Source organism: Muntiacus reevesi, chromosome 3 (assembly GCF_963930625.1).
Source record: "Muntiacus reevesi chromosome 3, mMunRee1.1, whole genome shotgun sequence".
Classification (NCBI taxonomy): Eukaryota; Metazoa; Chordata; class Mammalia; order Artiodactyla; family Cervidae; genus Muntiacus; species Muntiacus reevesi.
Genome location: NC_089251.1, coordinates 184482239 through 184506992, shown reverse-complemented (window position 1 = coordinate 184506992; position 24754 = coordinate 184482239). Strand labels below are relative to the sequence as shown.

Below are 24754 nucleotides of genomic sequence, written 5' to 3'. Positions count from 1 at the left end.
TTACCACTGATTTGCGAGGGAAGCCCATAACACTCCAGTAGCTTCTGTCAAATCTAACCTGCTTTTGACATAAGGAGACAAGATTATCTTATCTTCACCCAAAATCTTACTCTATCATTTGTTAAAACTAACATTTTAAATCTTAGATCCAAACAGCTATTCAGGCAATACCAATCACAAAACACATGGATGATTGGAAAGCCCTGTGACGGATATACTGACACTTCTATCAGAAATTCTGTACTGAAAACACTTTAAGTGAGTTTTTTACTTCCAAAAGTCATTCCCTGTAATGCAGCCGATGTAGCCGCTGCTCAAAAATAGTTTTGGAACCAGTCTTCAGAAAATGCCTTCAGAAGCAGATTACGACAATCCTTACAAGAAAATCACTTGAATTACCTGCAAGTCGGACATCGTTTGTGACCCATTGTAATATCATTCAGCTTGATCAACCATTCATTCATCAGAGTTGGCACTTGTCTATTTCCAGAGATCAGATTCATCCTCAGAGGAGAAATAGATACTCTTGCTGGAATGGTTTTCCAAAGACGCTGAAGCAACTCTTAGGCAGGTTCCTCTGTGGTACATCATAGGATACAGAGCTAGCAGAAAGTGGGAGGGAATCTGGGTAGGAGAGGGACCTGCTCACCGAGGTCCTCACATGGTCAGAGGCATCAACCAAATGCCCAAGGCTGGTGGTTCCGTGAGGGCCAAAGACCTCGCCATCCCGTGATTGGTTCAGGCAGTCAGTGGTTCCAGCCTGATCTATCGGTTAAGAAAACCTGGTCTGAGAAAGATCTTGCCCTTCAAACATGGGCCACAAAGACTGAGGGCAGCTGCCCCTGGCCTCAGCAGCCCTAGTGTAAACCCCAGCTCATAACTCTTCTAGCTACTTGAATTCGAGCCATTAACTTGCATTATTTGTTACACTTTTGAATAAAGTCTGTTATTGAATAACAGATGCTGTTTTAACTAAATAAATTTACAGCATATCATTTTCTATCACATTTGTCAAAGAAAAGCATGGAGTCTAATAGTTACATGCATAGGCTTGGAGATCAGACAAGCCCGGGTTCAAGTCCAGTTTTTTCAATTGGTATCTGTTCTCTGAGCTCCACTTTTGTCTGTAAGATGAGGATAAAAATATCTCTCTTGAAGGGCTGTCATTAAATGAGATAACCTCTATGCTAAACATCCTTCTTAATACATTGAAGTGCTCACTAATTGCTGCTTCACTAATTTGTGAAGTCAAATACACAAATACTTTTTCAAAAGTGCCCAGTGGAGTTGGGGTGAAACAGACCTGGAAGCAATTAGAACTGCAACAAATATGACAGCAAAGAGGAAAGCCCAGTTGGTGGGAAGTGGTCACGTCTGCTGGAGGGTTTAGGGGAGAGGGAGAATCAGATAAGGCTTCTGAGAAAAATGTTCCCTAAACTGAGTCTTAAAGGGTGAGTGGGAATCCCCATGTGGCAGAAACAGCAAATGGCATAGCACAGAATTATGCTAACTTGGCACTTTGGGGACCAGATGTTACCTAATGCCTTTGGCGGTCAGATGAGGCAGCAGTGGTATCCATTGGGAGGAGCTGGTTCATCAGAAAAAAATTCAGACTCTGGAACCCAGAGTCTGAACTCTAGCAGTTTACTAGTAGCATGAATGTGGGTAAAGTACTTAACTTCTCTGCTCCTTAGTTTCCTCATCTGGAAAAAAGGAATATGACTTAACAGGTTAATACTTGTAAAATGTCTGGTGCAGAGACCAGAACAAACTAAGTTTTTGAGTTTAAGTACCGTGATTGATTATCATCATCTCTGACCACAAGCAGCAGGACCTTGGAGGACAGGAACCATGGTCTAGTTCTCAGGGAAGAAGGGTTGGAGTGGGCAGACCCAGCACAGGTTCCCTGGCTACCAGCTGCCTAGGGCAAGGCTGAAAGCCTGACCGTGAAGGGGGGACTCAAGGTCCTTAGTGGGGAGGACCAGACAGAGACCTAGGCAAAGGCTGAAACTGCCTGGGCCAGAGTGCCGTCCTGCTCAGGGGACCCCCCGTGCCCCATCATGCTTCCATGCCCCAGCAGATGGACCTGAAATTGCAGATACTCCTCTCCAGATTAGCCTCTGACAAGGCTTCTCTCAACTGCAGGATGACACTGGGCTAATACAAAAGCCGGGGGGTGGCGGGGCAGAAGGGGAGGGCAATCATTTAAACAATTACAGTGTCTTTGGAAACATATATTTTCAAGTGTAAATTATGGTATGAAGTGAAAATGTTAGTCACTCGGTTGGACTATAGCCCTCTAGGCGCCTCTGTCCATGGCATTTTTCAGGCAAGAATTCTGGAGTGGGTTGCCATGCCCTTCTCCAGGGGATCTTCCCAATCCAGGGGGGAAAAAAAATTCTACCACTTTTTTTTTGGGTGCCATTATGAGGGATCTTAGTTCCCTAACCAGGGATGGAAGCCATGCCCCCTGCACTGGAAGCCCAGAGTGTTAACCACTGGACAGCCAGGGAAGTCCAAAATTCCACCACTTTAATGTACTAATCTTTACTGGAATAAAAACAAAAACTATAATCCTATTATTCATAATTAGCCTTATGCTTCTCTCTAACAGTCAAATAATAGCTGTACTTACACTGAAGAACTTATAAGAATCTCACTGAAATCTTAAAGTTTAGCAATCCTGTCTTCTGCTCTTATCCTTGAATTATATAGAAAATTTATTTTGTTGGGCAAAGACCTGAATTACAAAAAGATATAAGCATCCAATGCTCATAGCAGCATTGTTTATAAGTGTTTAAGTGTTAGTTACTCCATTGTGTCTGACTCTGCAACTCCATGGACTGTAGCCCACCAGGCTCCTCTGTCCATGGAATTCTCCAGGCAAGAATACTGGAGTGAGTTGCCATTCCCTTCTCCAGGGGATATTCCCAACTCATGGATCAAACCCCAGGTCTCTAGCATTACAGGCAGATTCTTTACCATCTGCGTCACCAGGGAAGCAAGCACACAGTCTAGACATGGAAGCAACCTAAATATATATCAATAGATGAATGGATAAAGAAAATGTGGTACATATACACAATGAAATATTACTCAGCCATTAAAAAGAATGAAATAATGCCACTTGCAGCAACATGGATGGACCTCAAGATTATATTAAGCGAAGTCAGAAAAAGACAAATATCATATGATGTCACTCACATGTGGAATCCTAAAAGAAAATACAAATGAAATGATTTACAAAATAGAAATAGACTCACAGACATAGAAAACAAATTTATGGTTACCAAAGGGGGGGGGGGGGACAAACTGGGTATTAGGGATTAACAGATACACACTACAGTATATTATATAGATAAACAAGAAGGATCTCCTGTATAGCACAGGGAACCATATTCAACATATTCTAATAACCTATAATGGAAAAGAAACTGAAAAAGAATCTGATTCAGTTAACTGAATCACTTGCTGTACACTTGAAACTTTGTAAATCAACTATACTTCAATTAAGAAAAAAAGTTGAATTAGTTTGATGATAAATCTCAGGTTGATAAAAGCCATGGTCATTTGTAATTCATGATTATGCTTTAAAGTAAGCTGCTTTTGCAAGTTATGAAAATTTGGCTCTACTTTGTGACTTCTAAAGATTTGACATCCAAGTGGTATAACTAGCTAGTAGCATCCCAGGTGGCGCTAGTGGTAAAGAACTCCCTGCCAATGCAAGAGACACAAGACACGTGGGTTCGATCCCTGGGTCGGGAAGATCCCCCGGGGAAGGGGATGGCAACCCACTCCAGTGTTCTTGCCTGGAGAATCCCCTGGACAGAGGAGCCTGGTGGGCTACATTCCATAGGGTCGCAGAGTCGGACAGAACTGAAGCGACTTGGGTCGCACACAGGTGCTCTCTAATACTATACTTCCCTCTTGTGGCAAATATAGAAAACTGCAGTCTGAACTTCTTTCCCTTTCAAGTTTTTCTGCCAAGTTTTATACATCCTTGTAAACTGCCTTAAATACTTTCAGGGAAAAGGCAAAGTGTAAACAAATAAGCAAACAAATTTATAAGATGGGCAAAGTTTCCCAGGGGTTAAAAATATGTATTTTATAAAAGCATGTATATATGTGTATGTATGTGTGTGTTTGCAAACCCATGTGCCTGTGTTCAAATCCCGTTTGGCCACCTACCAGCAATAGAAATCTGGGGGAGTTCATTCGGCTCCCCACATCTAGGTCCCATCTGTGAAATGAGGAAAACAATAGTACCTTGTCTTGTTATAAGAGTTAGAGTCAATATTTGTTAAGCACAAGGAACAGGAGCTGATATATCAATGCCATTCAAAATGAGAGCTATTTGCTCTCATCTGAATGGTAAATCACAGCCCACTCCCAAGTGCAGTGTAACAGACGTTCTCAGGGACCCACAGACCATTTCCCCACAGTGTCCAGTCCAAAACCAATCTCCTTGGTAAGAATATTTGGCACAGAGTACAGAAAACCTGATGCGAAAAACTGACTCATTTGAAAAGACCCTGATGCTGGGAAAGATTGAAGGCAGGAAGAAAAGGGGCCGACAGAGGATGAGATGGTTGGATGGCATCACCAACCCAATGATCATAAGTTTGAGTAAACTCCAGGAGTTGGTGATGGACAGGGAGGTCTGGCGTGCTGCAGTCCATGGGGTCACAATGAGCCCATTGCAAACTCCTGAGCAACTGAACTGAACTGAACTGAACAGAAACTGAAATGGCAACCAAATTGAGCTGTGAAATAAAAGTCACTCAGTCATGTCCAACTCTTTGCAAACCCATGGACTATATAGTCCATGGAATTCTCCAGGCAAGAATATTGGAGTGGGTGGCCATTCCCTTCTCCAGGGGATCTTCCTAACCCAGGGATTGAATCCAGGTCTCCTACATTGTAGGCGTATTCTTTACCAGCTGAGCCAAAAGGGAAATCCAAGAATACTAGAGTGGATAGCCTAGTCCTTCTCCAGGGGATCCCCCCGACCCAGGAATTGAACCGCAGTCTCCTGCATTGCAGGCGGATTCTTCACCAGCTAAGCAATCAGGGAAACACAATTGAGTTATGATTAACCAAACTGAGCTATGATTATGTCTCTTTTCACCTGAGCCAAGTAAGTCAGAGGATGTTAATATCTTATATCAGACCCCAGGGCATGTCCTGCTTCATTTTATAGTCAAGGAGCTCGGGGCCCAAGAGATAATAACACAGTTCTCCCAGCACATTTCCAGCATTTCTTCCATTGGTTTCCAAAGCCACACAATGAGATAACAGTTTAATGTTTCTGAGTCCTTGAAAACTAGTTATTTCCATGAAAAGAAAAGAGCAAAACTGTGAAAGACCATCCAAAGGTTACCTACATGGGAACTGAGGGGAGCAGAGTAGGTTCGAAGGGGAATATTTGGAGACAGAAAAGCATTCTCAACACCAGTTTTTAAAATGCAAACATTTTCAGGAAAATAAGTAGAAGGAGGACAGGGTAATGGGTACTGGGAATTCTGGATAGTCAATACTACTCAAAGGCTAATGGCAGTGGAAGGCAGGCTGGACCCTGCAACAGTTTTGGAGCCCATGTCTTCTGTGGATGACTAGTCTGCTAATGGACTGTGAAGCACCACTATGACAAACCTCTGTGGGAATGTCCTTGGTTGAAGAAGGATGCTTTGCTCAAGGTCATGCCGCACTCATCAATTTAGGGTTAATGTGAAGACGTAAAGACCTGGCACCCTCAGAGCAATGGCAGACTACAAGCACGTGTGCTAAGTCGCTTCAGTCATGTCTGACCAGGCTCCTCTGTCCATGGGATTCTCCAGGCAAGAATACTGGAACGAGTAGCCATGCCCTCCTCCAGGGGATCTTCCCAACACAACCCAGGGATCAAACCATCTCCTGTGTCTCCTGCACTGGCAAGCAGCTTCTTCACCACTAGCACCACCTAGGGAGACTGCCCCATATGACTACTCCAGCTTCAGAGCTCCCTCTGGAGTGCTCTGAGGCCCTTGCTGAGGCTACATGTCAGTCCAGCTTCTCCCTCACCCAATCCTGCTTCCTTCCCTAGTGGGAGTATGTTCCTGAGAATACAGTCAGATAGATTTCCTCACATTAACCCCTATCTCACAGTCTGCCTCCCAGATGACCCAACCTGCAATAGCCCTTTTTTGGTTTTATTTTTGATTTATTATTATTATGAATTTATTTTTTGCATGTTTTGGCTTCAGCCTGTGTTATCTTAGTCCCCTGACCAGGCCTTGAACTGGAGCCTCCGGCAATGAAAGAGCAAATTTTTAACCACTGGACCACCAGGGAAGTCCCAACAGCCCTCTTTTTTTAATTTATTTGACTGCATTAGGTCTTAGCCGCAGCACAAGAGATCTTTGTTGCATCACGCAGGATCTTTCGTTGCTGCGCATGGACTCTCTAGTTGTCACACGAGCTCTAGAGCTGTCAGGCCCAGCAGCTGCAGTGTGTGGGTTTAGTTGCCCCTCAGCATGTGGGATCTTAGTTCCCTGACCAAGGATCAAACCACGTCTCCTGCACTGCAAGCCAGATTCTTAACCACTGGACCACCAGGGAAGTCCTCCAATAGGCCTCTTTTGATATAAAAATCTCACACTTGCATGATTGGCTTGTCTCCCAACCCAATTTCTATAGAAATTTCATAATCAGAGCACAATTTTATTCTCATTGTAAAAGCAAGGGCTTTTGGTAACCCCTACCCATGACGGTCCCATGCCACTATTTGCAAATCCAGTGACTCCTCCAGTTGCTGTGGATCCTCCTAGGAGGTCCCATCTCTCCTCCCTGCCTTGACAATCTCTGCTATCATCTGCCTGTCCAACCAGTCAAGATTTTGAACAGCATTAACTTCCTGCAGTCTATATTATAAAACCAATATTTTTTGCCAAATATAAAATAGTATTAGAATGCTTTGTCAAATGCCTTAATTCTTCTATACGGATTAACTACCAGCCAATCAAGAAAGAGAATACAACTTCGTTTAAGGCATATGAGGAAAAGGGGAGAGAGGGACTCTCTAAGACCAAGTGGAAGGATTCATGTCGTAGAGTCAGGAAAGTAAGTTTTTGTTTATATATCTTGCAAGAAGATAAAGTTTCCACATTGACAATATGTTTAGACAAGTTTAAAATATGTTATAAACAACACTTAGGTATTAATTTACGTATAGATTCATGATGAAAGCCTAAACCCTCACAGACTCTACAGTCAAAATTAAGTCACAAAGAGCCCAAGTGTAGGCCACTCAAAAGGCCTCCCAAAGGGGAGTTTCAGGGCACGGATTTGTGCTCTCCAGGACATTGGAAGTCAGCCTTCTAAATAGAGGTGTTAGTCACTTGGTCCAACCCTTTGCGACCCCACGGTATAGCCCACCAGGCTCCTCTGTCCATGGAATTCTCCAGGCAAGAATACTGGAGTGGGTTGCCAGACTTCCCTGGTGGCTCAGACCGTAAAGCATCTGCCTACAATGCGGTGAGACCTGGGTTCAATCCCTGGGTCGGGAAGATCTCCTGGAGAAGGAAATGGCAACCCACTCCAGTATTCTTACCTGGAAAACCTCATGGATGGAGGAGCCTGGTAGGTTACAGTCCATGGGGTCACAAAGAGTCAGACATGATTGAGCAACTTCACTTTCTCCAAGGGATCTTCCAGATGCAGGGATCAAACCTGGATCTCCCATACTGCAGGCAAGTCTGAGTCACCAGGAAAGCAAATAGAGGAGAGCCCAAGGTCAATTCAATTCTGATGCATCCTAGTGCTGACATGTGCTTCAGGCAAGCAGGAAATTCATTCTGAACTAGAAAAGAAAAGCCCCCCTCCCCCCAAAAACCAACTTGAGGTTTCTTAGGAAATAGACCTCACTTGGCAGAAAATAGTATCTTCAAAATGTTCCTGCAATGCAAGGCTGCCCTATGGGATAAAAAGTAGTTATTTCAGAGAAAGAGGGACTCTAATTCCAAGTACAAGATGAGAAGAGGCAGAATGGGGACGATGTCTAGGAGGGGCGGGAACCACAGCAAGAACAAACTGCTGAGAAGTGTCAGGAGACCACTCAGAGGGAATAACAGGCGGGTCCGAAAGCCACACTGGTGTACTTGCTGTATCACTATGAATGCTTTTGGCTGCAAATAACAGAAAACCCACTTAGCATATTTTTTCATCTTTCTCATGTAATAAGAAGTCTGGAGATGGCTTTTGCTGGTGTTAGTTACAGCTCGGTGATGTCAGGGCTCACGTTTCTGTGACTCAAAGCCTATTCCTCGTGGTCGTAAGATGAATGCGGCCTAACTGGAAGGTGACAGGTGAAAGAGGTCAGAAATGGAGATAACCAGCCAGTCGACTCTCAACCACCATACCATGAAAACGGTAAGCAAACTGGGCTTTTTTAAAAGGAGAGAGCTTCCAAAATGGGTGGGTGCTGAGTCCATCCAAATGGAACCTAAGATCCATTTCTAGGGAAAAATGGAAATTCCCACACACATTAGTGTAATGGCAGAAGAAAAAAACACCTATTCCAAACTTAAGTGTTTCATCGTATTGACCATGAAACTAACTACACAACTCTCTTTCCCCCCCAAAGTTCACACTTCCTAAATGTAGTGAGAAGAAAACATGAATTTGAAGCGCTATTAAACATAAGCAAGTTCAAAAAGGTGTATTTATTTGCAAAGGAACAGAGCGCAATAAAGAACAAAGGAAATAAAATGACAGGTGTACATATTTACATAGCAAGTGTAGGCAAAACTTATCAGGAAGATTCTTTAAATACTTCTACAACTGAGCATTTAACAGTCAAAATCAGCTTCTAAGAATAATTCTTTATCACCTCAAGTGTTTTAGGGAGTTCAATCTATGATTCAAAATATGACTCTCTTAGTGAAAAAATTATAAGTTTATATTCTTTGAAAATCTTCAAGTTGCTGGAGGCCAAGTAAGTAGACCACATCACTACCAATCTTTAAAAGAGTCAAAGATGCTTAAATAAGCAAGTCATAACTGATTTAAGAAATCTTTTTAAAAACCCAAATGTACCATCATCGGCTCTGTAGTACAATACAGACTTAGTTTACATTACTTTCTTAATCCACTAAATGGTTTCTGTTACCTTATAATGAGGTCTTACCGTTCTCAAATGAGAAACATTAAATTGTTTACTATTTAGCTCTTAGGAAAATCAAAGTATTTAATCAGCTTTAATAAACTTAACATATGTGGGAAAAAATGAAAAAGATCCATACACCTGACTATCATCAGTAGCCCGTTAATTGTTGGATCTTATAAAAACCAGACACAGGTCAGCATCCTTCAGACCTTTGCACTAACATACCCCAGTGTATGGACTACATTTAAATTCATTAACAGGAGACACGATCCTTTCACAGGCAGGGAGAGGCGTGTAGGTATACTTCTGCAGTCCTGCCTTCGAGGGGTAGACACAGCCCCTGTTGCTCATGGCTTGGTCTACACCTGCTGGGTTTGTAGGTTCTTCCTTTAGTTTAACACACTTCTGACTTGAGAGACGGGGTCCAAACTGAAATAAAGCAAATGTTTAATACATTATTCTGACGTAAAAAACAGAATAGCACCAAGTGACCCTTTGAAGCTCAACTCATTCAATAGTAAGCAGTTGTTTGAGAGCGGGGCTATGTGTCAGGCACAGCGCTCAGGGCTGAGGACACAGAAAGTGAGACCTCAGTTCTGCCGGAGCTGACAGAGGAGAATAACTCTCCCCCGCTCTGCTGCGCTGAGTTCTCATCTGCTTTTCGGCTTCCGCCCCTCCTCCTCTGCCACGCCAGTGACACCCACTGGACGTTAGACTCTGTCCCTCTTTCACTCCCCCCTTGTTCCCATGGCTTAATCCTCTTTTACTTCCTCAATGAAACGATGAGATGGGAAACCACCCCCCATATTAGGGTTATATCTGAAGTAAAGCAAAGAGGCTTCAAGTAAGGAGCAATCTTCAGGGTTAAGAGTTGAAATATATTGTGAATTTTTTTCAGTGTCCAGGGAGCATAGTCATTGAAGATAATTATGATCTCACTTGCTTTGTTAAGCACAATTATAAATATTCTATTTATCTAAATAATCCAGCCATTACATGTGACCAGGAAAAATACTGGGAGTATTCACATTTAAATATGGTTAGGTTGAATCTATTACATCATTCCTTTCTGGTCCTCTTAAAGTTACAGACGCCCAGTTCATACTGGGCAGTGACAGAAACAGACAGCAATGTCAAGTTAGCACATGTCCAGGATAAACCATTATAAACTTATGCATAAGTATTTTTCAAATCAAATGTTTTATCTCAAAAAACATCATAGGATGCTAAAAGCTAAAATGAGCATGTAAGTGAAAGTCAGTACAAACAACCAGAACATTAACAGCACACCATATCAACAAACAATTTTATGGCCCAATCCACATAATTACTTCAAAAGAATTTGAAGGTAAAGATACATCATGAACAATATGCATGAGAAAAACTGAAAATTTAACCTTACATTATAAGCGCACCCTTGAAGTTTCTGGACTAGAAAATGGAGAAGACTCCCAACAATTATCTTCTTTCTCAAAGGAATCTTCTTCTTGGAATGCAAATTTCTGCTTAAGTGCATGGGATATTAGAGACACTGGATCCCAAGGTGAATCTTCTCTTTTCCTTTTATGAATGGGTCTGCCTCCAGGAGACCTAAAAAAATGGAATAACTTAAAACTTTGTGTATTAAGTTCCTTACTGAAGAGCTTCCCAGGTGGCACTTGTGGTAAAGAACCCGCCGGCCTATGCAGGAGATGTAAGAGCCAGGTTCGATCCCTGGGTCAGGAAGATTCCCTGGGGAGGGCATGGCAGCCCACTCCGATTGAATTCTGGAGAATCTTTTGGGCAGAGGAGGCTAGCAGGTCCCAGTCCGTGGGGTCACAAGGAGTTGGACACAACTGAAGCAAGTGCGCACATAAGCCTTGACAAGCATAGCAAAAATATAAGCATTATGTAGCAGAAATATAAGCATAATGTACTACAATCTAATCAGTCTTCAATAGATTGGAATGTTTTGCCTTAGGATAACAAATGTATGGATTAGGAATCAGAAAGCTGAGAAACCATATGGGGCTCTACCACCATCTGCTAGAACCTGGGATTTATCAAATATCATCTTTGTTTTTTTATTTTCTAATTCTCCAGTGGGTAGAAAAGTTTAAAGAAATATTTAATAACTTTTAAAAGGACTACGGAGTTCATGGAAAGAAAAACATCAGGCTGTTTTTTCACTCATTCGGTCTCAATGCTGACTATTTTGCCAGGCTCCATTTGTACACTCTGGGGGTAGAGAGGTAATCCCGCTCCCATGGAACACTCTAGGGGCAGGAGTTCATCAGTGAACAAGTAAGCAAGAACATCTGGGGCAGCAATTAGTGCTGTTAATAAAATAAACGAGGGAGGGACTTCCCTGGTGGTCCAGTAGCTAAGACTCCCCACTCCCAATGTAGGGGCCCCAGGTTTGAGCCCCAGTCAGGGAACTAGATCCCACTGCCACAACTAAGAGTTCGCATGCTGCAACTAAGACTCAGCACAGCCAAATAAGTATTTTTTAAAATAAAAAATAAAATAAATAAATAAAAGAGGGAAATGTGATAGTGGCTAGGATAAAGCACTTTCGATGAGATGATGAGGATGTCTCTTAAAGGATTTGCCATTCTTGTTAAGGAAATGACAAGCAGTCAGTTTTACTGTAAACATTCAATGATGCATCAGAAATGAGGCTGGCATCTGTTACAAAGCGAAAACAGGTACAACTGGAGTGCAGAGAAGAAAGAAGGGAAGTAGGATGGGATGTCAGAGACACAGGGGCTGAATTCAGGCCACAGCAAGGTGTCAAGATGTCATTCTAAGCACAGTGAAAACCACCAAAGGATTTTCAGCAGGGGAATGGCATGATCTGACTTCAGTTTTTAAAGATCACTCTGGTTATTATTCATATATGGAGAACGGACAAGGAGGCAAGAATGAAAAGAGAGTGACCAGTTAAGAGGTCACTGCCAAAGTCCAAATTATATAAAATGGTGGCTTAAAGTGAAAGGTGGCAGTGGGGACCACTGAGGGTATATAGATTTGAGTGTGGCCTTCCCCCTCAAAAAATGATAACGAAAAACACATAGAAGAATTGAAAAGGATTTTCTTTAAAAGTATAATAAAAAAGCAAAGAGAAAGAAATCAGTAGAGGAAAGATATGAAGATAAGACAAATAATTCTGGCATTCAAACTTCTAACAGGAGTTTCAAGAAAAGGGAAAAACTAGGAGACATATCAGAAAAATATTTTAAGAAATTTTCAAACATAAAGGACAACTGATTGAGTCCATAAGTGCTCAGCATGAGAAATTTTAAAAGAACACTCCAGGGCTCATCGTCATGAATTTTGAGAACATTAGGATCAAAGAGAAGATCTCAAATGCTTCAAGAATAAGGGAAACAGGTTTCATACATAGTATCAGGAATTAAAATGACATTAACCGTGCAACAGGAACACTGAGAGCTAGAAACCAATGGGATAATGTCTTCAAAATTCTGAGGAAAAATTATTTTCTGCCAATTATATATCCAGCCAAACTAGCAAGTGTGAGAATAAAAAAAAAGTTTCAGATACACAAGATCTTAAAATAATTTAGCTTTTATGCATTCCTCAGGAAGCTACAGAAGACGGAACACCCAGGAAACAGGTGATGCAGCACTGGACAAACAGGATGCCCATGATGACAAAGGAAATCCTGAGGATAACAGTGCAGCAAGTTTAGAGCCACAAGTAAGATCAGAGAAGGACAGAGGGCTCCAAGAGGGGATTCCCAGGGGCCTGGGAGGAATTCAGGGAGGCAATAGTTAACTGCCATAAAAAATAAAATTACTTAACAAATAAAATGTAATTGTAGTATATGAAACGGCTTTCCTGTGAATGTTTTCTATTATAATAAGGATATAAATTCTGAACATGGATTTAAGACTGTGACTTAACCATATTGGGAAGATGTAATAAGAAGTGTATGTGTGCATGTGTGTTAGGAGGTAGAATGTCTAAGAGAATGTATTTCAGATTTTTAAAAATTCCAGTAAATATAACTAAAATACCAAAAAAAAGCAAAAGTACAATGTTGTTTCAAAAATATGAAGATAAGACACTAGAAGAGTCACAAAAATTTGAAAATGATTCTCTCTGGGAGCAGTATTTAGGGTGAAGAAGAATCAAAGAGAAGAGTTATATATATGTTTACTTTGATAAAATAATTTCTTTAAACACCACTGATAAAATTTTGGTTCATTTTGCAAATTATGACAACACACCTTTCAATAGCACGTAGTTTAACCTTATTCATATCCTTTAGAACATCCAACATGTTTGGAATATCTTCATTTTTCTGGTGTTTTGAATGATGACTATAATTGGTCTTCCTAGCATCTGGTTGCAGATCTTTCACTTCAGTTGTTGAATTATCTGATGCACAAATATTATTAGATGCTATTTTCGTGAGAGAAGAACATGGAGGCTGTACAGAAGACATCTGAGGAGGTGGTGGTGGAGGAAGAGAAGAAGGAAGCACTGAACTTGAAAACAAATCTTCTTTGACATTGAGTTGAGTAGCCCCTGATGATGGCTTTTGTCCAAAACCACTAGGCCTGTCATTCAAGTCCAAGAAACCTAGAGAAAATTTAATCTGTTGAAAAATGATGCAAAACTGTCTCCAACATAACATGTAACACTAATTAGAATCAAAATAGGAACAAATTCTGTAATGCTATCAAAATAATGACACGGTGGCCAAGAAGGAGAATCAACCCCATCTGCTTAGCAATTTCTGGAAGAGTCAAGCAAATAGTAGATTTCTTTTTAAACCAACTAGGAGTCTTTGTGTAGAGGGAAGGGAGAGAATGCATTTCAAAGAGAAAGTAAAAAATGTTTTCAGTTACAATCTAAATTTCATCCTCAGTTTACAAAAACTAAAACACAATCAACAGCTTGTGGCTAGAAACACACGAACTGATATATTCACTCTATGATGATACTGTAGACACCCAGGCACATATTTTCTAGGCAAGAGCCTAAGATGGGTACCAAATACTTATATTTTTCACAACAGATTTGCTCCTAAAATCATATGTAACATGACTATTTTTTAAAAAGTGTATATATAATCTCATTTTTTATTCTATAGTAACATATACTATATAGTATTTCATATAAATTATAGATCTATAATACTATATAAATATGGGTTATAAACAAATCATATGTGTCTTTATATAGGCGTTTCTACATACATATAGATACGGTGTATGTATATTTTATTTAAAGCAAGTCACATCTCTAAAACTTTTAGAAAGAATCATCTAGAAAACAGTATTTACCTAGATTTGACGGAAGTATAGCAGCAATAACTTCAAACGACAAATATATGAACCTCAAACCTATACTCTTCTCTCAAATTAATGCATCCCTCTGCTTAAATTTCCAACACTTTTCTAAAGACTTAGAAAAGCTTATAGTTGTCCATCCATATCCTCACCCATATCCTCTACATCTGTAGATTCAAAAAACTGCTGATTGAAAATATTTTTTAAAAATTTCAGAATAGTTTCAAAAAGCCAAACTTGACCTGCCACACACTAACAACCATTTACATAGCAATTCCATTGTATTTACAATGATTTGCATTTTATTAGGTATTATAAGTATTGAGAGATGATTTAAAGTATAGAGGAAGATGGAGGATGTGACAGGTCATATACAAATATGCCATGCCATCTTATATAAGGGACGCAAGCATCCTTGGATTTTGGTGGTCACAGGGGTCCTAGAACCAAAATGCTGAGGGACAACTGTACTTAGAAAATCGGCTTTTAAATATAAAACTACCATCTTTGGCAGCATAGCTAGCTCTTCGTTAAACCAAAGCCATTCCGGTCACTGCAAATGCATCTTAATTTATTCTTAATAAACATCAGTGTTTATATATATATATATATACATACACACACACACATGCAACATCCCTTCATATTCCATATCATTCAGAAGATACATTAGCAGCAAACACTCTTTTCTTACTTAGAACCGCACTGACTTAAACACTAGAGGAATATCATCCAACCAAAACGAAAACCCAATGCTACTTACCAGCTTTTGTACTGTTTCCCAGTTCTTGCCGTCCCACAATTGTGGCAATCTGAGAGCGAAGAAAAGCTAGCTCATCTTCAAGGGCAGCTATCTTTTTAATTGCAGTTTCACTTTCAGGCCAATTATTTTCTCTTGGTTTGTTATGCCTTAAAGCAGGTGTCAATGGACCTTCAACTAGTTGCAAAGGATGAAAAGATGCAATTTTCTCCTCTTCTTCATTTTTCCATGTATTATTTCTATGGGTAGAATGAAGGGAAAAACGGAAAGAGAGAGATGGGAGAGGGAAAATTTTCTAAGAGAAATAATTTCTTTCAGTCAAAGAACAAAAACACCACAACAAAATCAGAATAGCTCTCTTTACTTTGTAACTGTCTGTAGACTCACCGAGGACAAACAGTATCTTACACAACTTTGTATTCTCAATACCCAGAACAGAATGTTGCCCTTAGCAGGTGACCAAAAGTGATCAGTGAATAAAGGGACACATCTTGCTTTCAAACTGTAAACCAAAAATAATTTACCCTATAACTGTCCTATTAATGTCAAACAATACAAATGGATTTATTTAGAAATAAAGTTAATTTATTTAGAAATTCTACATATTTGGAATATAAGGCATGAAAGGATTCCATGTTAAACTGGGTAAGTGCTCTAATTTTTTGAAAATTTATAAACCAGCTTTACATAGAATAAATTTAAGCAGAAATTTTTGAATAATTGACCTTTATTGTACTTACAGCCTGTATCTGAATACACTAGTATTCCCAAGCAGTAAAACATCCAAATGATGAAATATATTTAACATCATCGCTTGGTACATAGTAAACACTATATAAATTTTGGCTAAATACATAAAACAAAATAGATCTAGTATTGGACTTCCCTGGTGATCCAGTGGTTAAGAATTCACCTGCCAATGCAGGGAACACGAGTTCGATCCCTGGTCAGGAAGATTCCCCTTGCCGAAGGGCAAATAAGATTGTGCACCACAACTACGAAGCCTGTGCTCTAGGGCCCACAAGATGCAATTCACCAAGCCCACACTCTGCAACAAGAGGCTACCATAATTAGGAGCCCCTGCACTACAACTAGAGAAAGCTCACATAAAGCAACAAAGACCTGCAGTAGCCAGAAATAAATAATTTTAAAAAAAATCCAGTATTTAGTATATAGGAAAGAGCTTTCTCCTAAAAATGAATGTGGTGATCTTCAAATCCTTTTAATATCATTCCTTCGTAGACCTGGGTGAGGTTTAAACGTGCATTAAGAAAAACAAGCCAAAAATGAGAAAAACCGGTCATCCTTATCATGAAGCCATTAGTAGGACACAGCGTACTACAGAGATAGACAAAATAAAGGAAAAGGCTCACTTAGTCTGAACACACTTCAACATGGGCAAGAATTCAGATTGTAGCCCACACCCCACCTTTGCAAGATATGTAGAAAAATTACCGAAATCTGAGATAACTGGCTTCCTCATCATGTGCCACACACCAAACGTCAGCAAAAGACGGAACTACAGATCCACAGTTAGCCGGGTCCATAGAGTTCAAGAGAGGAACCAGCTAAGGGAAAAGGGAAAAGAAAGTCAGAGCTCTGTGGGCAGTCAGGGCGAGACACACGCCTGTGGAAACCACTGACATAAGTTAACAATCCACAAGTGTGAACATTTCACAAGTGTGCAAAGGAAAAAGGATATGCAAGAGAAAACCATACACCTGTGAGCAAGCAAAAGGACTCAGGAAAACCCAGTTCTAAAGTCTGAGCGTGTGGCACCGCTCTCTCCCCAGGAATGTCATCCAACATAAAACATAGGCTAAAAGAATCAAAGAAACGACTCGGGTTTCTTCACATCTGCCAATCTTGGGATATAATTATTTAAAGTAATAAAGACAAAAACACAGGTGAAATCACTTGTTTTCAAGATAAGCTACAGGTTTTTGGTTTGCAGGAAACATTTCTTCTTCTGTTCCAGTCTATGTCCCTATTTCCCTATAGAAATTTTTATACATGGTACTTAAATAATACACGTTGACTGACTTACCTCAAAATTAGGCCTGGGACAAGGTTCTAAAGGAAGAAATTTCCCAATGATACGAACAATACTCCGAGCTGATCCATAGTCTTTGTTTTCCCAAATGTGTAAAGCCTATTTAAACATAAACCATCATTTAAAAAGTAGTACTCTATTGAGCATGTTTATACTGTTTATGAAAAGAACAAATGTTAAAAATAGAATAGCATTTTTTTTAAAATATAAAATAGCATGCTTTTAAATTGTTTTCTTCAAAGAATCAAACTATTCACATATACTTTTTAAAAAGCAGGGTACAGGGGAATTCAGCAGAGGGGGGAAGTTAACATAAGCACATTCCAGGACGATCTTCTGGGAAAGCACCACAAATTCATTTCCTTTTATTTCTGATAATGACCAAATATCCTGGGGAACTTTATTAATTTTTAAAAATTGACAATGTCAATTTCTCAAGTAATGAAGTAATACAGAGTATATTCATGTAATTTCCTTTAAAGAGGTGAATAAATAAATCATGCCCTAGACAATTTAAGAATGCTTTACTTACTGTGGTGTTGGCACAAAAACAGACATGTAGATCAGTAGAACAGAACAGAGAGCCCAGAAATAAACCCACCCATGCACAATCAATTAACCTATGATATAGGAGGCAAGCATATACAATGGAGAAAAGACAGTCTCTTCAGCAAGTTGTGTTGGAAAGATGCACAGCTACATGCAAATCAGTGAAATAAGAACACTCCCTTACACCACGCATAACAATAAACTCAAAATGATTTAAAGATCTAAACATAAGATATGATACCATAAACTCTTAGAACAGAACTTAGGCAAGATATTCTCGGACATAAATTCTAGCAATATTTTCTCAGATTGGTCTCCTAAGGCAAAAGAAATAAAAGCAAACACAAACAAACAGGATCTAATCAAACTCAGAAGCTTCTGCACCACATGAAAACCATAAACAAAACAGAAAGACAACCTACAAAACATCTGCAACCAACAACTGGATAATATCCAAAACATACAAACAGCTCAAACAACTTTCTAGTAGCTACATTTGAAGAGTAGAAAGAGACAAGTGAAATTAATTTACTTAATGTATTTAATTCATATGTGCATATTATGTCAATGTGAAATCAATATTTTAAAAACAATGACATTATTTTATAATACATTATTTTTTCAGACTAAATCTTCAAAATCCATTGTATATTTTATACCTGTAACAGATCTCAACTTAGACATTTCAAGTATTTAAAAGTGACAACCACACTGATCAGCACAGCCTATGGTACAGATGCCCGACTTAATTAACATAATTATCCCTGTGGGTCTGCAGATCACTCACAGGTGCACCCTTGCTAAGAACCACAGGCCTAGACGCTTCACTACAGTGGGGGCCACTCTTGTCACATACAGTCACGTAACTCTTGGTTAATGTGAATGTCTTGCTCTGCAATTCCCATCCTGCCAAACTTCTGTCCTCTCTCATTCCTTCATTGCCGCTAACCATCTTCACCACTCTTATGATTTCACCTCCCTCTTAAACTCCTGCTCTGGCACCCTCCAACTAACTTCACTGACTTTCCTACTAAGTAGGGAGTATCAAGTTGTTTCCATGATATGTTCAGTTCAGATCAGTGCAGTCGCTCAGTCGTGTCCGACTCTTTGTGACCCCGTGAACCACAGCACACCAGGCCTCCCTGTCCATCACCAACTCCCGGAGTCCATCCAAAATCATGTCCATTGTGTCGGTGGTGCCATCCAACCATCTCATCCTCCATGCCATCCAACCATCTCATCCTCCATCATCGCCTTTTCCTCCTGCCCTCAATCTTTGCCAGCATCAGGCGCTTTTCAAATGAGTCAGCTCTTCGCATCAGGTGGCCAAAGTATTGGAGTTTCAGCTTCAACATCAGTCCTTCCAATGAACATTCAGGACTGATCTCCTTTAGGATGGACTGGTTGGATCTCCTTGCAGTCCAAGGGACTCTCAAGAGTCTTCTCCAACACCACAGTTCAAAAGCATCAATTCTTCAATGCTCAGCTTTCTTTATAGTCCAACTCTCACATCCATTCATGACTACTGGAAAAACCATAGCCTTGACTAGATGGACCTTTGTTGACAAAGTAATGTCTCTGCTTTTTAATATGCTGTCTAGGTTGCTCATAACTTTCCTTCCAAGGAGTAAGCGTCTTCTAATTTCATGGTTGCAATCACCATCTGTGGTGATTTTGGAGCTCAGAAAAATAAAGTCTGACACTGTTTCCACTGTCTCCCCATCTATTTGCCATGAAGTGATGGGACCGGATGCCATGATCTTAGTTTTCTGAATGTTGAGCTTGAAGCCAACTTTTTCACTCTCCTCTTTCACTTTCATCAAGAGGCTCTTTAGTTCTTCTTCACTTTCTGCCATAAGGGTGGTGTCATCTGCATATCTGAGGTTATTGATATTTCTCCCGGCAATCTTGATTCCAGCTTGTGCTTCCTCCAGCCCAGAATTTCTCATGATGTACTCTGCATATAAGTTAAATAAGCAGGTGACAATATACAGGCTTGACCTACTCCTTTTCCTATTTGGAACCAGTCTGTTGTTCCATGTCCAGTTCTAACTGTTGCTTCTTGACCTGCATACAGGTTTCTCAAGAGGCAGGTCAGGTGGTCTGGTATTCCCATCTCTTTAGGAATTTTCCAGTTTATTGTGATCCACATAGTCAAAGGCTTTGGCATAGTCAATAAAGCAGAAATAGATGTTTTTCTGGAACTCTCTTGCTTTTTCAATGATCCAGTGGATGCTGGCAATTTGATCTCTGGTTCCTCTGCCTTTTCTAAAACCAGCTTGAACATCTGAAAGTTCACGGTTCATGTATTGCTGAAGCCTGGCTTGGAGAATTTTAAGCACTACTTTACTAGTGTGTGAGATGAGTACAATTGTGCGGTAGTTTGAACATTCTTTGGTATTGCCTTTCTTTGGGACTGGAATGAACACTGACCTTTTCCAGTCCTGTGGGCACTGCTGAGTTTTCCAAATTTGCTGACATATTGAGTGCAGCACTTTCACAGCATCATCTTTTAGGATTAGAAATAGCTCAACTGGAATTCCATCACCTCCACTAGCTTTGTTCATAGTGATGATATGTTCATTACTACCCCAAAATGGTTCATTTTTTTGATACTGTTCTTGTGTTACTAATGGATGAACCACCCCATTCATCTAAGAGTAGATGACCTACTCTTAGCTAGAGAAAAAAAAAATCAAAAAATAACATTTAGAAAGACAACTTCCACTGGGTATTCTGCAACCTCTTCATAACATGTTTTGCTCACTATTGTGTCACCCAGAGCAATTGCCCATCTACGAAATCCCCAAGGCTACCATTTCCATTATCTGCAAGTGGTCTTGCCTCTGCTCTTCAGAAAACCAGTGACTGATTTAACATACCTCACCTTTCATTTCTCTCCATGTAAAATCTCTCCACCATCTCTCACTTTTATTCTACTCTTTTTTGGTGGTGCTGTCTGAAATTTTATTAGCTTTTTTTAATTAAAGTATAGCTGATCCACAATGTTGTGTCAACCTCTGCTATACAACAAAGTGATTCAGTTACACACAGACATTCCTTTTTTATATTCTCTTCCATTATGGCTTATCACAGGATATTGAATACAGTTCCCTGTGCCACTAAACAGTGTGATCGTAAAAAAAAAAAAAAAAAAAAACAGTGTGATCGTGTTTATCCAACCTATATATAATACTTTACATTTGCTCATCCCAAACTCCCAGTTCTTCCTTCCCTCCCCCGATCCCTTGCCAAACACAAGTCTGTTCTTCATATCTGTGAGTCTGTTTTGTAGATAGGCTCATTTGTACCATATTTTAGATTCCACTTATAAGTGAGATCACATGATATCTGTCTTTCTGTTTCTGACTTACTTCACTTAGTATGATAATCTCGAACTGCATCCGTGTTGCTGCAAATGGCATTTTTTTGAGACTTTTATTCTACTTTTGAGCATTCATCTTCTTTCCAAGGCCTTACTTACTTCTATTCCCTGACCAACTACTTTCTCCAGGGCATTGCTCAATCGTTCTCTCACTTGTATCTTAATTTTTTTCTATGATTAAGGATAAAATGCTTACAAACACCAAGTTACCTCTAAAACTGAAGATTGCTGAAGCCACTTTCCTTCCTGGATCATTCTTCAAACTACTACAGCCCAGCTGCCACTCTCTACCTACAGAAATCCCTAAAACCATCAGTAATCTGATAATCAACTAGCAGTAACTACTTATAAGCAAGTCTTCAGCTATCACTTGGTCTTTGTTATTTTTAACCTCCCCGATTCTTATTTTCAAAATGCTTTGTTATGGACATCCTCTATCATCAAATAACAAAAGTACACAGATAACTCCAAATCTCAATCTCTTTTCTTTCCTACACCCAGAACCACATATCTAATTATCTGCAAGATATTTGTATTTATATATTCCAACAGATTTACCTTATCTCCCTAGGAGAAAGTAGTTCCTCATACTGAGCTGTCCATTTTTATTAATGGCTCCTTCGTTCTTCAACTTACTTTTGTTCAAAATCCTTTATTTATCCTTGACTACTCTAATTCACCACACCAAATAGCAACAATTTGCCCATTCTCTGTATGCCCCTTTATTATTTTGTCTTATATGTACTCTTATAGCTGTATGTATATATTTCTCATATCTCACACTATATTTTAAGAATAATGAACACAAGATGCGTTGCTACTCTGCATCACCTACAGAACCATGCATATTGTCTTAGATCTTAGATGTCATAGCTTCTCAGTAAGCAGACAAAATCTGATTTATGATTCTCACACCTAAGTCAACCTTTCTCCTGAATTTGCTGAACTATATAACTCATCATTCTATAACAAATGTCAAACACTTTTTTTTCAACTTTTTATTAAGGATTGATGTGGAAGCTGAAACTCCAGTACTTTGGCCACCTGATGCGAAGAGCTGACTCATTTGAAAAGTCCCTGATGCTGGGAAAGATTGAAGGCAGGAGGAGAAGGGGACAACAGAGGATAAGATGGTTGGATGGCATCACCGACTCAATAGACATGGGTCTGGGTGGACTCCGGGAGTTGGTGATAGACAGGGAGGGCTGGCATGCTGCAGTTCATGGGGTCGCAGAGTCGGACATGACTGAGCGACTGAACTGACTGACTGACTGACTGACAATTGACTGACAATGTTGCGTTAGTTTTAGGTTCAAATTACCTTAAATAAAACCACTAGAATTTTTAAAATATTTTATCTACAAGGGTCATGTCTGTCTTTCACTTCGTCATGTCTATCTTTTGCTTGGTTTCGATCTTTCATCAGCTTTTGACCCTTCAAGTAAATAGGTTCCTAATAATCATATCCTTTTTTTAACTCAAATTATCAAAGCTACACTACTGCAAACTTGCATTTGTTACATCTTATACAGAAATAAAAATTTGCCTTGAATGTTGACATATAAATCATTTCCAAAATAAGACTCCAAATACAACAGGTTCATTCAAATCCATTAAAAACCATTTACCTGGTTTATGGGAACACCAAAATATTCCAGCATCTCTCGTAAGATACTCAATATGAATGACATTGATGAGGCAAATACAGAAGCAAATTCAAAGAAACATTGTTTCTTGATACCTTAAGGGGAAAAAGTAAGAAAACATTACTCTTGATAAATAACTGTTGCACACACAAACAAAAAAGCCTTCATTACACATTACACCATCAATGAAACTAATCTTTCTGGCCAGCATTATTTTGACGTGAGGAGAGAAAAAGAGGAATGGGGGAATGGGGAAGGGCTGGGTTAAAAAACAAAAACACTTCAAAAAAAACCCTTCAATTTATCAGTTAAGTTGCATTAAAAATTCATAGGATTTTTTGAACCTCTTAAGGGACGCAGCGCTCAGCTGCTCAGTCGTGTCCAACTCTTTGAGATCCCGTGGACTGTAGCCCACCAGGCTCCTCCGTCCATGGAATTTTCCAGGTAAGAATACTGGAGTGGGTTGCCATAGGCGCCTTCAGGGGATCTTCCCAGCCCAGGGATCGAACTCACATCTCCTACATCAGCAGGCGGATTCTTTACCACCGCGCCACCTAGTTAATAAATATCAATCAAGGATAGGCTGGAAACTTAGCAGGAAGCCTTCAATTTGGTTGCAACAGGGAGAGCCGAAAGCTTCGCCTCCCTCCGAAAGCTACGGCTGAGACCAAGCAGGGATGAGTTCAGCCCTTCCTTGAGGGCAGGCAGGCGGCCGACTAGAGACTTTTGACCAAACAAAAGGAATGATAACACTCCCTTACTGACTATCGGAGCACCACCCATCCCTCCTCGCTCATTCTAAAGATAAGGAGTATGAAGCCCAGACGGGTGACGTGATATGGTCATCCAACTAAGTAACAGACCGAGACTAGCTCCGGCTTACGTCCCTCCCATTGGCCCCAAGCTGCCTCGGGGTCTCTCCGCTCGGTGAGCTGCGTCGCCTGGCTCACCTTCCGCCGAAGCCCAGCCTCCCGGCAGGGAACTTTAACCTGCAGTCATTAAGGAACCTCGCGGCGGAATCCGCAGAGGACGAGGCCAGGCGTGCTCTCGTCCTGATTCAGGAGCGCTTAGAGGTCCACACGTGCCCGCCCTCCCTCGCGCCCCGGCTTGCCTGCCACGGACGGAAACGACACCTCCACTGGCCCAGGAATTGTCCCTGAAGCCCCTCACCCAGCCGGGTAACCGGGATGAAGACTCTGCCTTCCTCCAGGGCGACACTCAGCCTGCGGCTTAGACCTGATCGCTACTTCCGCGTCCCAGGACGAAAATTAAACTCCGCGGGTCTTGACCCAAGCCCGACGTCATTGGACAAACCTTTAGATCGCTGCTTGTGATTGGTTACGGAAGGTTATTTGGACCCACAGAATGTCCTTTTCCTTCAAGAAGGCGGGCCTTCAGCGGGGCAACCAATGGAAGCGTAGAGTCACCGGGTGGGCGTGGCAGAGCGCACAAAACGGCGACGCATGCTCTGAACGTGTTTCTAGGTTTCCCCGGCGCTGTCAAATAGCGTGGCGTTGTGGAATCTTATGGCCTCTGGGCCAGGCTCACGATCCCGAGTTCATGCCCCATACAGATCATCGCAGGGAAAGTGTGTCGTCCTCTACATACAGACCCCTCTCCCAAGTACGCTTGTCGTGGAGTGTCGCGATTTATTGTTTAATCATTCGTCCACTCAGCGAACATCTGTTGCTTATGGGACTAGTGAACCAGTGAAGTTGCTCAGTCATGTTCGACTCTTTGCGATCCCATGGACTGTGCCCTACCAGGCTTCTCCATCCGTGGGATTTTCCAGGCAATTCCAGTACCGGAGTGGGTTGCCATTTCCTTCTCCAGGGGATCTTCCCGACCCAGGGATCGAACCCAGGTTTCCCCCATTGAAGGCAGACGCTTTACCGTCTGAGCCACCAGGGAAGCCCTGT

At 40.7% G+C, this 24754-nt stretch overlaps 1 protein-coding gene across 6 annotated transcripts; it reads right to left on the bottom strand.

Moving 5' to 3' along the window:
- Nucleotides 1-8669: 8669 nt before the first annotated feature.
- Nucleotides 8670-24654, bottom strand: MTFR2 (mitochondrial fission regulator 2). 6 transcript variants are annotated; one of them, XM_065931298.1, is made up of 8 exons: nucleotides 23786-23978; nucleotides 22818-22930; nucleotides 17250-17354; nucleotides 16658-16770; nucleotides 15206-15441; nucleotides 13375-13729; nucleotides 10545-10732; nucleotides 8670-9709 (listed from the first exon to the last, which is right to left on the bottom strand). In XM_065931298.1, the coding sequence occupies exons 2-7, from the start codon at nucleotides 22878-22880 to the stop codon at nucleotides 10546-10548; spliced, it is 1059 nt and encodes a 352-aa protein (XP_065787370.1). In that variant the 5' UTR covers nucleotides 22881-22930; nucleotides 23786-23978; the 3' UTR covers nucleotides 8670-9709; nucleotide 10545. The 6 variants fall into 6 exon arrangements, with proteins under 6 accessions (XP_065787370.1, XP_065787371.1, XP_065787367.1 ...); XM_065931299.1 differs by having other exon boundaries at nucleotides 8670-9571; XM_065931295.1 differs by lacking the exons at nucleotides 8670-9709; nucleotides 23786-23978 and adding exons at nucleotides 23180-23389; nucleotides 24006-24114 and having other exon boundaries at nucleotides 10432-10732.
- Nucleotides 24655-24754: the final 100 nt, after the last annotated feature.